We start from the raw sequence: 15,356 nt of genomic DNA, 5'->3' as shown, positions 1-15,356 counted from the left end.
ATCGGCAACATGCAACTCCAATTCCATCTTCTCCCCCTCAATTCTTTTCAATTTTTCTTTCAAATACTCGTTTTTTCTTTCAACTAAATTTAACCTCTCGACAATAGGGTCGGTTGGAATTTCCGGTACACAAACCTCCTAGACAAAAATATCTATGTCAACTTGATGGGCATAATTTGTCATAAACACGAAATGCAACAACTAGTTTTAAAAGAGAATATACCACATCCGAATCATAACAAGGACGAGGGCCGACGGGGACGGATATCAAAACCATGGCACTATGTATAACAAACAACGTACGGGTAAGATAATTATACGAGTAACTATATATCCAAATCACACAAACATCAATTTGGTAATGTAAAACATTCATGAACAAGAGGCTCACCACAAGGTGGTGCCGGCGACGGAACGGTGCGGGCGATCGACTGTGGTTACGACGGAGATTTAGAAGGCACTAAGTAAACCACACCTACATATGCAAACTAAGTGTTATTTTTTACCTCAGATTGCATATAAATCAAATACTAGCACATATATTTCCTCCCAAATTACTAAACTCATAAATTAATCACTATACAAAGCATTGCAAGAGCTAATCTAGCAATGAGAGATGAAAGGACAAAGTTGCTAACCTTTGTGATCATTTGAATGGATGGGGGCCTTCAAATCTTGACAAATTTTGGGCAAAATGTGTGATGAGCTCGAGAGGAAGAGGGGAAGAACAGAGAGGAGAGGGGAAAGGGGAAGAACAGAGCGAGCTCGGGTGGAAGAATGGTTTATGTAGGACGACCTTTAGCACCGGTTCGTGCCACGAACCGGTACTAAAGGTGCTGGAGGGGCCCCGGACTGACAACATCCTGCCACCACTCATTTTAGTACCGGTCCGTGGCACGAACCGGTGCTAAAGGTCGGCCACAAACCGGTACTAATGGGAGCGGCCGGCTAGCCGTTGGAACCGGCACTAATGCACACATTAGTGCCGGCTCAAAAGCAAACCGGCACTAATGTGCTTGACATTTGACCCTTTTTCTACTAGTGATAGACGAGTGGGATAAGTACTTGAAACGGTACGCTTCCGGCCACTACCGTCGGTCATGTGTTGCACCAGTCCACATCCTGTGCAACGATCAGTTGTGTTAAGACATGGGGATTGATCACAAGAGGAAAAATGGAGTCCTGGCAGATTGGGTGCTTCCTTACGGGCTCGTAGATTACGGTGGCATCTAACCGGCGGAGTAACTCAAATAGTTCAATTATGTTTTGCGAATGTTTAATTTGTATTTGTATCTATCCATCCATACATCTCGCGACCCGACCCCGACCCCACCTAGGGACTCCCGACCCCAAGAGCGCCATGGATGTCTTGAGCCCAATATCAAAGGTGCGGGCCTTGACGGACCATGCAGCTCTTCCGACGTTGACATGGAACAAGGGCAAAGATGAGGGGAGCAAATCGGCCATTATTGTCGGAGGCGAGCAGCTCCTCATTTATCCTTAGACTTGCTCCTCGTAGAGTAAAAGTTGGAAGAAATGGAAACAATATAAGGATAAAAACAATAATTTTAAGAAATCGTGGATGTGTTATATGGGGTCTAATCCCCTTAACTAAAAAAATCCACCTCACAAAATGAGCATAGCTCAGATGGCTAGGTTCCTTGTGGTGAAACCAATCCTCCGAGTTCAAGTCCTTAGTTGACACAGGTGGTCTATTTTCCTGGATTTATTCGAGGCTTTTCGGCGATATTCGTTCAACGGTATGGCGTGCCCGTCAACTATAAAGTGTCTGCGGTAACTTCGTCAATCTTAAAATTTGTTGGCTCAACCTTTCGGATGTGCTCATAGGGACAGGGTGTAAGTTTGTGCATTCTTATGGATGACTATGCATGTAGTACTATGTTTCAAAAAAGAAATTATCGTTTCAAATATTTATTTTTTTGAAGGAAGTTGCCAACTTATCCTAACTTAGATGGTTAAGTTCTTTGTGCTGGAATCAGCTCATTACAGTTTAAGTTCTAGACTTGGCATTGGTGCTCGCATTTTTCTGAATTTATTTCAGCCTTTTTAACGATGTCCGTTCAGTGAGAGGAGACATCCCGTTGACTATGAAGACGTCTGTGACGACTTCATTAATATCAGGATGATGTGTCGGCTCAATCTCTCGAAGATGCTCACAAGAGAATTATGTGCATATGTGCGTTCACATGGTGAATGTATATGCTTGTGTATCAGCATCTGCGTACTATACTACTCCCTCCCTCCGTTCCTAAATATTTGTCTTTCTAGAGATTTTAATAAGTAACTACATACGGAGCAAAATGAGTGAATCTACGCTCTAAAATATGTCTATATACATCCGTATGTGGTAATCCATTTGAAATCTTAAAAAACAAATATTTAGGAACGAAGATAGTACTATGTAAAAAGGATTTGCTTACCCTAAAAAAAAAGGGATTTGCTAGAGTTTTTCCATTTCGACATCGAATCTGCTAGGTTTGCTGTAAGGAGGCTGCATTTTTTCTTTTGAAAGATATAGAAGGGTCTGCGTGTGCGACGCGATGCTAAACGTAACGCACAACACTTCAAAATAAAATAAGAGCAGATGCTCCCTTCGCGCCATCTTCGCGCCGCCGTGCGGCAGAGAAGCCACCGCCCCCCAGCCGCCGGAGAAGCCTGCTCCGGAAAGCTCGACGCGGATGTGATCCGGCGCAACAAGGCCATCACGGTCCACATGCGCGCCGGCCGCGTCGGCGAGGCCGAGCGCCTATTTGACGCCATGCCCAGCCGCTCCACCTCCACCTACAACGCCATGCTCGCCGGGTATGCCTCCAATGGACGCCTCCCTGTCGCGCTCTCTCTCTTCCGCTCCATCCCACGCCCGGACACATTCTCCTACAACACTCTCCTCCATGCGCTGGCAGTCTCATCGTCCCTCACTGACGCCCGTAGCCTGTTCGACGAAATGCCGGTGAAGGACTCTGTGACATACAACGTCATGATCTCGTCTCATGCCAACCATGGACTTGTCTCTCTTGCGCGGAAGTACTTCGATCTTGCTCCGGAGAAGGATGCTGTCTCATGGAACGGCATGCTTGCAGCTTATGTCCGGAATGGACGGGTCCAAGAAGCAAGGGAGTTGTTTAATTCAAGGACAGAGTGGGATGCCATTTCTTGGAACGCCTTGATGGCTGGGTATGCGCAGTTGGGTCGGATGGCAGAAGCACAGGAGCTTTTCGATAGGATGCCACAAAGAGATGTTGTTTCCTGGAACACCATGGTCTCAGGTTATGCCAGGGGAGGGGATATGGTGGAGGCAAGAAGGATGTTCGACATGGCACCTGTGCGTGATGTGTTCACATGGACAGCAGTAGTTTCTGGGTATGCGCAAAATGGAATGCTGGAGGATGCCCGGATGGTGTTTGATGCCATGCCTGAGAGGAACCCAGTGTCATGGAATGCAATGGTGGCAGCTTATGTCCAGCGGAGGATGATGGAGAAAGCAAAGGAGCTGTTTGACATCATGCCTTGCAGGAATGTGGCGTCATGGAACACAATGTTGACAGGGTATGCTCAGGCAGGGATGTTGGATGAGGCAAGGGCAGTTTTTGACATGATGCCACAGAAAGATGCAGTCTCTTGGGCTGCAATGTTGGCTGCATACGCACAAGGTGGTTTCAGTGAGGAAACCCTACAGCTGTTCATCAAAATGGGGCAGTGCGGTGAGTGGGTGAATAGGTCAGCATTCGCTTGTTTGTTGAGCACATGTGCTGACATTGCTGCACTCGAGTGTGGAATGCAGCTGCATGGGAGGTTGATTAAAGCTGGATACGGGTTGGGTAGGTTTGTTGGGAATGCGCTCTTAGCTATGTACTTCAAATGTGGAAACATGGAGGATGCTCGAAATGCATTTGAGCAGATGGAGGACAGGGATGCAGTTTCTTGGAATACTGTGATCGCCGGTTATGCACGTCACGGTTTTGGCAAGGAAGCACTTGAGGTGTTCGATATGATGAGAGCGACATCAACCAAGCCAGATGATATTACTCTAGTAAGAATGTTCTTCCTTGAACTTTGTTTCTAAGACTATTTGTTGGAAAAGTTGCTTTATGGGGAATTAGTGCTGCTAACTAACCAATTCGTCTATAATGATACTTCTGCTCAATTGTGTAGATTTTTTTATTGGTCACTAGTATTTTATTAGATCTCCACCAAGTTCACTTGCTTTTGGTAGAGCTTTTACAACAAAAGTCTTCAGAGAATTGACCTAGTTTAGCTAGTCTGTAAGAGCAAAGAACTCATACTTGTGCTCTTCTTAAGGTTTTCAGTTGATTTTGACTTTCAGGTTGGAGTACTTGCAGCTTGTAGTCATTCTGGCTTGGTCGAGAAAGGCATTTCATACTTTTATTCGATGCACCATGATTTCGGTGTGACAGCGAAGCCTGAACATTATACTTGTATGATAGACTTGCTTGGACGAGCTGGTCGATTAGATGAAGCACAGGGCCTTATGAAGGACATGCCATTTGAGCCAGACGCTACCATGTGGGGTGCATTGCTTGGTGCGAGTAGGATCCACCGCAATTCCAAACTAGGCAAGAGTGCAGCTGAGAAAATATTTGAGTTGGAGCCTGAAAATGCTGGCATGTATGTCTTGCTTTCAAATATATATGCATCTTCTGGCAAATGGCGTGATGTGGGGAAGATGAGAGTTATGATGGAGGATCGCGGTGTGAAAAAAGTGCCTGGATTCAGTTGGATGGAAGTACAAAACAAAGTACACACTTTCTCGGTTGGTGACTGTGTGCACCCCGAAAAGGAAAAGATATATGCTTTCCTGGAAGACCTTGACATGAGGATTAAGAAAGCTGGCTATGTGTCAGCTACAGAAATGGTTTTGCATGATGTGGAGGACGAAGAGAAGGAACACATGCTAAAGTATCATAGCGAGAAGCTTGCTGTTGCTTATGGTATTCTAAATATTCCTGTTGGGAGGCCTATCCGAGTGATCAAAAACCTCAGAGTATGCGGAGATTGTCACAATGCTTTCAAGTATATCTCTGCAATTGAGGGCAGGCTGATCATCCTGCGGGATTCTAACCGCTTTCACCACTTCAGAGATGGTTCTTGTTCTTGTGGTGATTACTGGTGACTGCAGAGTAGAATCTGGTGTGAAGTATTCCTGACGGAATTTACAGTTGACAGCAAACAATGACCATGCAATGCAAGATGCAAACACAAATTAATAGGGATTGTGATGACTGGGTGTCTGGGTCTGGCCATCCATCCACTAGGCCTACTACTGAAGTACTGCTCTAAGGAATATGTTTGTTGGTCTACATGTGGCCTTGCATTTCAATCACGTGTGCTGAGATGGGAAGGAGAATCCACAAAGAAAATATTTCCTATCTCATGTGATGGAAGCCTTGATCAACAGTAATATGTGGACAAGGTTTTAGCTATGCATGTGTCGGTTGGAAGGACTTTGGACATCAAGGTATGATCCATGATAACTTGCTAACAGCGTAACATGCCAGTTTAGGTGACCAGTACTGAAAAAACATGTACCGTAATAGTTTCCGTATTTGACCAGTACTGAAAAAAACATGTACCGTAATAGTTTCCATATGTAGTCGATCAAGAACTATGTTCTCACTACTTTGTTTCGAGCCCTCTACAGGATGAACCCGCAATGGATTATTATTCTGTATCCAGTACTGAAAGCAGCCATGGAGACATTTTGCTATGTCAGTTCAGTCAGAATAACCATGGCAGAAGAAGGGTATGTTCCATAGTCTTACATTACATGGATAGTTGACGCATTGCTGACTGAGCTGCAAGAAATATGATCTGAAATGTATCATGACAACTAATCGAGTTGCTATCAGCAATGCAAGCAGCAAGGAGCAGGCCGGCTCAGTTGTGTTCTCAAGGCGGTGGTTGCCTTCAGTTCATGCCTGGATGGATCTGTGGAATCTGCATTTATATTTCTGCTAATCCAAGTTTTCTTGCTTGCAATATATTCTGCCAAATCAGAAGGTTCGTGTGGGAAAACAAGGCTGGAAAGAGTTTCGATGCCCAATTTTTTATAGACGGGTTGCAAGATGTTTACCTACAGTAAACAGAAACATGCACGCACGCACGCATGACGCTGGTGACCTAGCTAGCATCATCCATTCATCCTTACCAAGCATACACTAGGAAAAATGGACTTGCAAAAATCTAGTACGGAAATGGACTTATGTTTTCTTCGTCCACACAAAGGATGGAAATCTAGTACTCAACCATGGATGAATTTTTTTTGGTCTCTGGTACAGTTACCAAATTTTTGGCATACCCATGCACCTTGCCCGTTCTACTTTTTTTTTGTCAAGGTAGCCAGATTTTGGTAGGGCCGATCTGAACTTGAACCAAACACACCTTCTTCAGAAATGATGGTTGAGTTTGTGCCAATGTGCAAGTAATATTCTGAATTTTGATGTGCAACATTTTTTGTTTGCATCCGTCTCAAGGACAATTCTCCTCATGGCAAGGCAACTCGCTCTTTTAGAAGCTTCAACACATGAAATCGCGTCATCTCTGAGTTTTCTGGGGTGTATTTGGTGTCATCATCACATCACAAATAAAAAGACTGGAACATTCCACAAGAAACCTCCCTCTGAACATAAGTACTCCCTCTGTAAACTAATGTAAGAGTGTTTAGATTACTGAAATAGTGATCTAAACGTTTTTATATTAGTTTACGGAGTGAGTAGATGATAGTAGCATGCCAAAAGAAGATGCATGCATACGTCTTGGTAGAGGAAAAGACCAACAATCAACGCCTCAACCCGTGCTCAAGCAAAGGACCAAGTGGTTCGTTTGCTCTGCACAAAAGGGGCACGTGTGGAAGGAAGGAAAGCCAACTGCAATGGTTTCAGGGAGAGCTTGTAGAGTTCACAATGAAGCTACTCTATCTTTAGAGATGAGGGGTGGAATCGGTGTGCCGATAGTGCGAAGAATGTATTCTGGCCGTGCTCAATTCATCATTCTAAGGATAACTCCGCGGATCATCATAAAATGTCCGTGAACATGTTTGGATATCATCAAACGTCTGCAGACACATTCGAATGTGTCATAGACAGTGATAAGGACCGAGATCATCTGACCAAATGTCTAGGACATCGGATTTTGCATTCATTTTCCAAATTTCTTTTACATAGCAAAATGTCCTAAATAAAATAAGGTGGATCTGCCGGCGTTGGTCAAAATGTCCTAAATAAAATAAGGTGGATCTGCCGGCGTTGGTAAATCTGTCGTGTTGGTCTGGTGGGTTGTTGGCTTCCGCCTCCAGCACGTCGAAGAGGCGGGTGCACTCCGCCTTGTTGATGCGGAGCTGCCACGCTCGTCGTGGATGATTTAGGCGCTATGCACGGTCGACGATGCCCTGGTCCGCCACGACCATGGCTGCAACGACATCTTTGGACTCTCGCTCCGCCGAGAGCTAGTTCTCCGCCAGCTGATGCGGAGCTGCCACGCTCGCCGTGGATGATTTAGCCGCTATGCACGGTCGACGATGCCCTGGTTCGCCACGACCATGGCTGCAACGACATCTTTGAACGCCCGCTCTGTTGAGAGCTAGTTCTCCGTCAGCTGATGCTCCTCGAGCGATAGGTTGTACCGCCGCTCCTCCTACAACACACGGAACAAGGACGCCGGTGGCACTTGTTGCTCCTCCTTCGCCTCCGTCAGAATCCGGTTGTAGTGTTGCTTCGTGTGCAACAGGGTGAACCCGGACACCAACTCGGGTGCCTACAACACCTCCCCCGCCTCTTCCATCTGCGAGTCGTCTAAGCTCTGTTCTAGAGAGTTCGGAGCTTGGCCTGTCGGAATGTGGGCCTGGCGCCAGGCCTCCGCGACCTGGACCTCACCATTCCGGTGCAGTGCTGTGGTGACAGCCGCCTCCACCTGGCACGAGAGGTCCTGGCCATTGTGACGACGGGCGAGCTGGGATGGTCAGAGAAAGTGATGGGAAGGGTAGGGTTTGGGGTGATGTCGGTCGGATTTAAATAGCCTAGGCAGGCGGAGCGATTTGATGATCCAAACTCACTCATTCCACATGAGGAAGGGCGTGAATCACATGCAAACAACGCAGCCAGCCATGATCCCAGCTGCCCTGCCCAAGCATGGGGTGTGGAATTGCCTGACAAAGACAAAAGCCGAGGTTTCCTTCGTGTGGAGTGCTGGAAGAAGACCATGTGCTCGCGGCGCCTACGGGCGCATGTGTTGGTTGGGTTGGTTGGTTAGCAAAACAAGCTCCCGTCGGCCAGCGAGGCAGCGAGCCAAACAACAACAAACGTGACAGAGAGACGACACACGAGACGGGACAGCGCGGCGCGCACCCGTCCTCTTTCTATTTTCTGTCGCCTCGCTCCCCACAACGTTCTCCCCACCTCTCTTCCCCCCGGGCCTCTCATATACGCCACCGCGCGCGCCCCGCTCCGCTCCTCCTCTCCCTTCCCTTCCCTTCCTCGACGACCGCCCCAGGAAGCGCCTCCCCGCCCGCCTCCGCCAGGAAGGAAGGGGGCCGTCGTCGGGTCGGGTCGGGTCGGCCATGGCCTACAGGGCGGAGGACGACTACGACTACCTCTTCAAGGTCGTGCTCATCGGCGACTCCGGGGTCGGCAAGTCCAACCTCCTCTCCCGCTTCACCCGCAACGAGTTCAGCCTCGAGTCCAAGTCCACCATCGGCGTCGAGTTCGCCACCAGGAGCATCCGGGTCGACGACAAGGTCGTCAAGGCCCAGATCTGGGACACGGCAGGGCAGGAGAGGTATACATCTGTTGGTTGGTTGAGTTTGTTTGGTAGATAGAAAAAACACGACCAAATGATCCATTCTAGGCTGGCAGATTCATCTTGCTCAACCATAGTCACGATTAATGGAAAATGGCGTATCGTATTAAGAATGAGAGCAACACTACTTATTGTATTCTGTTATTGTATGCCCATTCTCCTAGTTCTCATCGCATCACATTTCGCATTGGGCAGAAACAGGGCAACGGTGACCTTCCTTATGCATGTTGTTCTGTACAATCCTCGATTTTCATTGGTCTCAATAAATGTTACTAAATCAGGGGTACCTTGTTCTCTCTGGAAGAACAAACCATTTTATATTGCCCGGACCCATATTCTAATTTAACTCTAACCATCGCTGTCAACAAATTCTATGTGAAATCGTTATTGGAATACGTGATGTTTGTTTTGTCATAATACTATTTGATAATGATGTGTAGATATGTGAGCCCATGTTACTTAAATCCTATCGTCCACCTGGCATTGGATATAAAGAAACTGTGATAGTGCAAGCTGCAACATCTGTAAACCTAGCTCTAAATGAAACGCTGCTTATCTGTTTGTCCAGCTATAGATCGACTATTTAATTCCCCTAATTGTTGTCCATAAAGCATCTTGCTGCTAAGGATATATTCATTTGCTCATGCATAGATTATTCAGTTGATGTTTACAGACAAATAGTTGCACTTGATGTGGCAAGGAGGGCCACATGTTCAGTCTGCTCTAGGGATTTATCGAGAATGTTCTGTATGACATTTCTAACATGCCTTAGTCAATCAGCTCTCAATCTGTCACCAGTTTCACCAGCATAATTCCCACATCAATTCTCAATATTTTGGTTGCTGTCAGCAAATTCTATGTGAAATCATTATTGGAATAAGTGATGTTTGTTTTGTCATATATGATAATGATGTATAAATATGTGAACCGATGTTACTTAAATCCTATCGTCCACCTGGCATTTTTGGATATAAAAACTGATATAGTGCAAGCTGCAACATCTGTAAGAGGGATGTGAGAACCATGTATTTGCAAACCTGGCTCTAAAGGAAACGCTGCTTATCTGCTGTCCAGCGATAGATCAATTATTTAATTCCCCTACTTGTTGTCCAAAAAGTATGTTGCTGCTAAGAATATTCCTTTGTTCATGCATAGATTATTCAGTTGATGTTTATAGACAAATACTTGCTCTTGACGTGCACAGAGGCTCGCGTGTGTTTGACAAGTATGTGCACTCTGCTGTAGGGATTTTGCTGAATTTGGTCTGTATAACCTGTTCCAACATGGTTTACTCAATCAGCTCTCAACCTAACACCAGTTTCACAAGCACAATCTACATCAATTCTCGATATTTTGGTTCTGCTGTAGCATGGATTTTAACGTGTTCTCTTTCCTTTCTCCGTAGGTATCGGGCAATTACAAGTGCATACTATCGAGGGGCTGTTGGTGCGCTTGTCGTGTACGATGTGACACGCCATGTGACCTTTGAGAATGTGGAGAGGTGGTTGAAGGAGCTCCGGGATCACACAGATGCAAACATCGTCATCATGCTTGTCGGCAACAAAGCTGATCTACGCCACCTTAGGGCTGTATCAGTGGACGATGCCAAGGCCTTCGCTGAGAGGGAAAGCACCTTCTTTATGGAAACATCTGCACTGGAGGCCATGAACGTTGAGACCGCCTTCACTGAGGTTCTGACTCAGATCTATCGTGTAGTCAGCAAGAAGGCCCTCGACATAGGCGATGACCCTGCTGCTCCACCGAGAGGACAAACCATCAACGTTGGTGGCAAGGATGATGTCTCTGCTGTGAAAAAGGCAGGGTGCTGTTCATCCTAAATTCGTTTGCTTGTGAAGAGGGACCATATGCTCACCTGATTATATGGGTAACTGCAAATATGACATCCTTTTTGCCTCCTAACCTGGTTGTTTGCGAGATTATACCGGTGCACCAAGAATTTCGTTTAGATATCAAGATTTAACCCCAGGTTGATAAGGGGGGCCATGCTAACTTTGGAATGTCAGTGATTTTGTGGTTGCCTTTTATGGTTTCTTTGCTGCTGTATTGTCCCACCTCAATTGACACAAGAATCCTCTCAACATTTCACTGCGCAGCCTAACCTGATAAAGGTTGTAATGGGAGATATGGTTCATTACTTCTCTTGGCTTTCCTGCTGAATGGATGTGTACTATGTAGCCCTCAGAGATTATACTGTATCTTCTGTATCACAATAGGTTATGTCTACTTGGTAAATGTCATCTGTAACTGGTAGCCAGTTTTACACTGTTATATTGTGTATCTTCCTTCCCAGATGTACAGAATTTGCATTGAAGATCCATGCTTCTTATGACCCCATGTTTTCGTATGCTACTGCCTCTGTAACTTAATATAAGACGTTTTTTGACACTGTCATGGACTCTAAACACGTCTTATAAAAAGTTACAGAGGTGGTACCATTTTATGCCTATAGTATTCACTATGCTACTGTTTAAAGAAGTACTTATTTATTTTACTTTCCGGATTTATATATAGTTCAAAATCTCTTATTTAGATGGGAGTATTTTACTTTCTAAACTACCTTGATAGAGGGTTAAAAAACAGCTAGAGTTTGTTCTTGTTGGCAACTATGGAATCATGTTGCGTATTGCCATGCAAAATTGCTAGTCTGTTAGGTGGGCTTAGAAGATCTATTTTTGACCTTTTGGTAATTCCTAGTACATCAGCAAATTTCAGAACTGTAAAGGTTTTTGTCAATGTATTGGATCCTGGAAGTTGATGGTATGCAGGCAGTGGTTGGCGTCTTTAAATGAATAGTTTGCAGTCTAGTTGCAGCAGATTTTCCATGGACTATTTCAATGATTTCTTGTGTTTAATGCTAATATAACCAAGATAATAGCATTTGTTAAACTTGGTGGAGTACGGTTGATGAGGGGTGTCGATGCAATGTTCTTTGTCAAAATTTAACCAGTGAAATGCAACGAGCAGAGCATGACCAACCTAACAAGACTGTTTCAAAAGAAAAGAAAACATTTAAATTGTTGTTTGAAATACTTTACAACAAGATCCTACTGAGGTTTAAATTGTTGTTTGAAATGCTTTGCAGCATGATTCTACTGAGGTTGTCAGTAGCCTAGTCACATCCTTTCGATACCCTCGATTTGTCTGGTTTAACCAATATTTTCTGAAGTTTAGATGATCTTGAGGCTTGACATCAACTCTAGCTAAAAAAAACATGGCAACCACGTCACCCTCTGTTAACTCCCATCAACTGAAAAGCAATGGCTTGTGAAGCATCGAGCAAATGTATCGATTTTTTTTCTTTCCAATTCAGAAACCTATCAAGATAGCTTCATACTCATTTTAGCCAAGATAAGAAAATCTTTGAACATCATACACCAGAAACTCTCTCCTCCGTCACCTGAGATACGGTGCCGGCGAGAACACCGCGACCGCGCTATGGAGCCCCGGGTTCGGAGCGCTGGCCGCTCTGGCTCCCCCGGCGACGCTCGTTCTGTCCACGAACTGGTGGTGGTGGAGCGGCATGGAGCTGGTGTCGAGCAGGTGCAGCACGGCCACCGTGAGCACGGAGCAGGCGAGCATGGCCACCGGGCCGAACACCCACATGAGCAGCGCCGTGGCGAAGTAGAGCGCCCGGAGCCCCAGCGCCCAGAAGTTGCCGCCCCGGATCACCGCGCGCTGCACGTGGCTCGCCGGCGCGTCCAACCCCAGCGCGGACATGAGGAAGCTGGCGTGCACGTAGTGCCCCGCGGACTGGATGAAGCAGGCGAAGGAGGCCAGGAAGCAGACGAGGAGCGACGTGAACTTGGCCGACGCCATCCCCGTCGTCGCCGGCTGGCTGGTGCCGCCGTCGCCGCCGGCCGTGAGCGGCGCCGAGGGCGAAACGTTGCTGCTCACCCACGCGCCGATCAGCGAGCCCAGCGCGATGCAGAGCGACGCCAGCGTGGTGGACGCTGAGATGCTGTCGGAGATCACGCTCAGCGCCAGGGCCGCCTCCTCCGGCGCCGTCGTCTGCGGGCAGGCATGAACCGCGGCTATCAGCCAGAAGAACCAGCACTGATCACAGAAAAGAAAAAATTAAACAGGATCAACAACAAGAGATCCTCCACCTGCACCATGCGTTGTACCCAGGCGAGCTTGTTGTGGTTCTCGTAGCCGATGACCGTGGTGTGCGGATGGCGAAGGATGCGGTAGAGGAGGAGGAGGTGGTAGCCGAGCATGATCGCAAGCCCACAAGGGACCAGCACCAAGTCCAAGGATCCCTTGTGAATCATCTCCATCGCCTAGCGGTCAGCATGTGTACGTGTTCTTCTCTCTTCTCTTCTAGTCTTGTGATCCCTCTTTGGCATGCACATTTCTCTTGCTTATAAAAATCTGATTTTATCCATGATGATGGCACGAGATTGTACAACTAATTGTACTTCCATTTGCTTAGGGTTGTGTGTGATCCCTGCCAAATTGTGTTGTAATAATGCACGCACGCTCGCTTTCAATTCGCCGGTTGCTTGCGGATTTCCAGCTAATTAAATGAAACAAATGTGTTTGTACAGGTTGCTTCAAAGAAATACCTGGAAATAAACTTGAGAAATAATGGCCATTTTTGTTATTTTGAAACCTGAATCCGACAAGCTATCAGCACGGCCTGCACTCAAGTGAGAGGCGTTTGCTTGCACTCAAGGATTACACAGAACAATCCGTTCTTAAGGAACATGCGTATATCCACAAGCCAAGTTTTTTTTAGGTGAACCACAAGCCAAGTGGAACAAGGTGTGTTTGGTTACCTGCACCTATCTTGGGCACTTTGCATCTGTAGCCCAACTCAGTCTGGCTAAGTGAATACAGGTCAAAAATTAAGTTTTGCATATTGTTTGGTTGCCTGCATATTCTACCGAGATGCAAAGAGCTGCTGTTTGGTTACATACAACTCAAATGATGTAGTACCCTCTTCTAGGAGTAGTGAGGTTACCAATACATGGGCACACAGCAGCAGCATACATAGCGGTAACCATAATCATAGCATAAACCATAACCATAAGCTAAACCATAGGATAAGCATAAATGCATAACCATAGTAGTTCAAACAGGCTAACATCACAATAGTACCACAGTCTTCAAACTGGATTAACATAGCAAAGATAGCAGTGATCCCATCCTGAGCACCATCAGCACCACCCTCTGTAGCAGCAAGACCCACAACACCACCTTCAGCACCAGCAGCACCCTCAATAGCACCTTCAAAATCCATATCGAATGCTTTAGGGTGTGGCCCGCACTTTGCCACCACCTCAATGCCTGCGTCGCTGAAGACTCAGACCTGCAAGTTCGCAGGGCTCCCAAGCTTCAAGATGAGAAGACACATGATCCCGATCTCGTGGGCTAAATAGAAGTCGGCCCAACCCTTATCAAGGGCGAGTGTACCGCCAATTATCCTGGTGGTGACCTTCCAGGAGCATTTGTTGTTCGTCGTCAGCCTGAATAGCTCTGGGCCGGGGACGAGGTACTTGCTGAAGCCAGGGGGCAGCTGCAGAATCTCCAATTTAGGTCCGAAGACAGTCTTGTAGAACTGTGTTGGGCCGGTGTTCTCCTCGTAATAGCCGTATTTCTTAATCCTCTTCGGGGGGATGTCGGCCATGAGCCTCAGCAGTTTGCCCTTCTTGCCCGAGGCAACCTCCTTGCGCTTCCTGTCAGAGGTGGCCTCCTTGCCCTTCCCGTCATAGGCCACCTCCTTGCCATCCATATCGTTCCCTCCCATAACGAGCTTCTCAAGTTGTGTTTAGCGCGTGGGTCGGAGCATAGTGAACTAGAAAAGACTACGACTCCTCTTTAATAGTACTCTTTATCACGTGGGTCGGAGCATAGTGAGCAAACGTGCACCCCCTCCTCCCGATCGATCGCATATGGGCCGACCAATATTTGGATTTTTCACGTGCCTTTTTCCCACCAGTTTTAGGAAGGTTCTATAACCGGGGTTTTCTTTTTCTATGTGTTTTCTTTCTTTTGGTTTCCTTTTTTCATTCTTTATTTCCTTTTTGTTTTTTATTTTAAATTTTAGATCATTTTTTACATTAGGGAACAAATTTGACATTCACGGACGTTTTCTTAAATTTGAGAACATTTTTTAAACTCATGAATATTTTTTGAATTTTAAGGAAAAAATATGAATATATGAAGCTTTTTCAAATTTGAGAACAAATTTTGGAATTTGCAAACATTTTTTGAATTCATAAAAAAAATCATGCACATGTTTGGGATTCGTGAACAATTTTAGAATTATTGTAGTCGTGTTTTTTAGGGGAAAAACACCTCAAAACTAGTCTAGTATTTTCGCGAAATTGAAAAACCAATCTAGTAGACTGCTTCATGCCAAACCAAAAAGAAAATTGCCAAGCGGGTAATTGGGCCTACCCAATAGAATGTGTGTTTGCTCGCTTTGCATCGCCCTGCGTGCTAAATAGGGAGCAATTAATTAAGGGGTACCTTTTGGAGGGCACTCGCGGAGATCACTT

General features: G+C 46.0%; 3 protein-coding genes across 7 annotated transcripts; 2 read left to right on the top strand and 1 right to left on the bottom strand.

Moving 5' to 3' along the window:
* Nucleotides 1-2,563: 2,563 nt before the first annotated feature.
* LOC109776226 (pentatricopeptide repeat-containing protein At4g02750) lies at nt 2,564-6,511 on the top strand. Of its 4 annotated transcripts, XR_005757218.1 has the most exons (4): nt 2,573-4,051; nt 4,346-5,497; nt 5,681-5,782; nt 5,889-6,511. XR_005757218.1 is itself a non-coding variant. In XM_020334883.3 (2 exons), the coding sequence occupies exons 1-2, from the start codon at nt 2,606-2,608 to the stop codon at nt 5,150-5,152; spliced, it is 2,253 nt and encodes a 750-aa protein (XP_020190472.1). In that variant the 5' UTR covers nt 2,564-2,605; the 3' UTR covers nt 5,153-6,511. The 4 variants fall into 4 exon arrangements, 1 of the variants encoding a protein (XP_020190472.1); XR_002236007.3 differs by having other exon boundaries at nt 2,564-4,051; nt 5,681-6,511; XR_005757217.1 differs by having other exon boundaries at nt 4,346-5,782.
* A 1,849-nt stretch (nt 6,512-8,360) lies between these two features.
* LOC109776228 (ras-related protein RABA1f) lies at nt 8,361-11,179 on the top strand. Its single transcript, XM_020334886.4, has 2 exons — nt 8,361-8,811; nt 10,238-11,179. The coding sequence occupies exons 1-2, from the start codon at nt 8,594-8,596 to the stop codon at nt 10,668-10,670; spliced, it is 651 nt and encodes a 216-aa protein (XP_020190475.2). The 5' UTR covers nt 8,361-8,593; the 3' UTR covers nt 10,671-11,179.
* A 936-nt stretch (nt 11,180-12,115) lies between these two features.
* Nucleotides 12,116-13,363, bottom strand: LOC109776227 (uncharacterized). 2 transcript variants are annotated; one of them, XM_020334884.4, is made up of 2 exons: nt 12,978-13,363; nt 12,116-12,906 (listed from the first exon to the last, which is right to left on the bottom strand). In XM_020334884.4, exons 1-2 carry the CDS (start codon nt 13,128-13,130, stop codon nt 12,247-12,249), a joined length of 813 nt encoding a protein of 270 aa, XP_020190473.1. In that variant the 5' UTR covers nt 13,131-13,363; the 3' UTR covers nt 12,116-12,246. The 2 variants fall into 2 exon arrangements, with proteins under 2 accessions (XP_020190473.1, XP_020190474.1); XM_020334885.4 differs by having other exon boundaries at nt 12,116-12,861; nt 12,960-13,343.
* Nucleotides 13,364-15,356: the final 1,993 nt, after the last annotated feature.

The sequence above is a fragment of the Aegilops tauschii genome, chromosome 5, assembly GCF_002575655.3.
Source record: "Aegilops tauschii subsp. strangulata cultivar AL8/78 chromosome 5, Aet v6.0, whole genome shotgun sequence".
NCBI lineage: Eukaryota > Viridiplantae > Streptophyta > Magnoliopsida > Poales > Poaceae > Aegilops > Aegilops tauschii.
This window is presented reverse-complemented; position numbering and strand designations above follow the sequence as displayed.

Coding starts and splice junctions, on each gene's coding strand:
- LOC109776226 (XM_020334883.3), top strand. CDS start 2,606: ATGCTCCCTTCGCGCCATCTTCGCGCCGCCGTGCGGCAGAGAAGCCAC. Junction 4,052..4,345: donor AGCCAGATGATATTACTCTA/GTAAGAATGTTC, acceptor TTTGACTTTCAG/GTTGGAGTACTTGCAGCTTG.
- LOC109776228 (XM_020334886.4), top strand. CDS start 8,594: ATGGCCTACAGGGCGGAGGACGACTACGACTACCTCTTCAAGGTCGTG. Junction 8,812..10,237: donor GACACGGCAGGGCAGGAGAG/GTATACATCTGT, acceptor CTTTCTCCGTAG/GTATCGGGCAATTACAAGTG.
- LOC109776227 (XM_020334884.4), bottom strand. CDS start 13,130: ATGGAGATGATTCACAAGGGATCCTTGGACTTGGTGCTGGTCCCTTGT. Junction 12,907..12,977: donor ACCACAACAAGCTCGCCTGG/GTACAACGCATG, acceptor TTCTGTGATCAG/TGCTGGTTCTTCTGGCTGAT.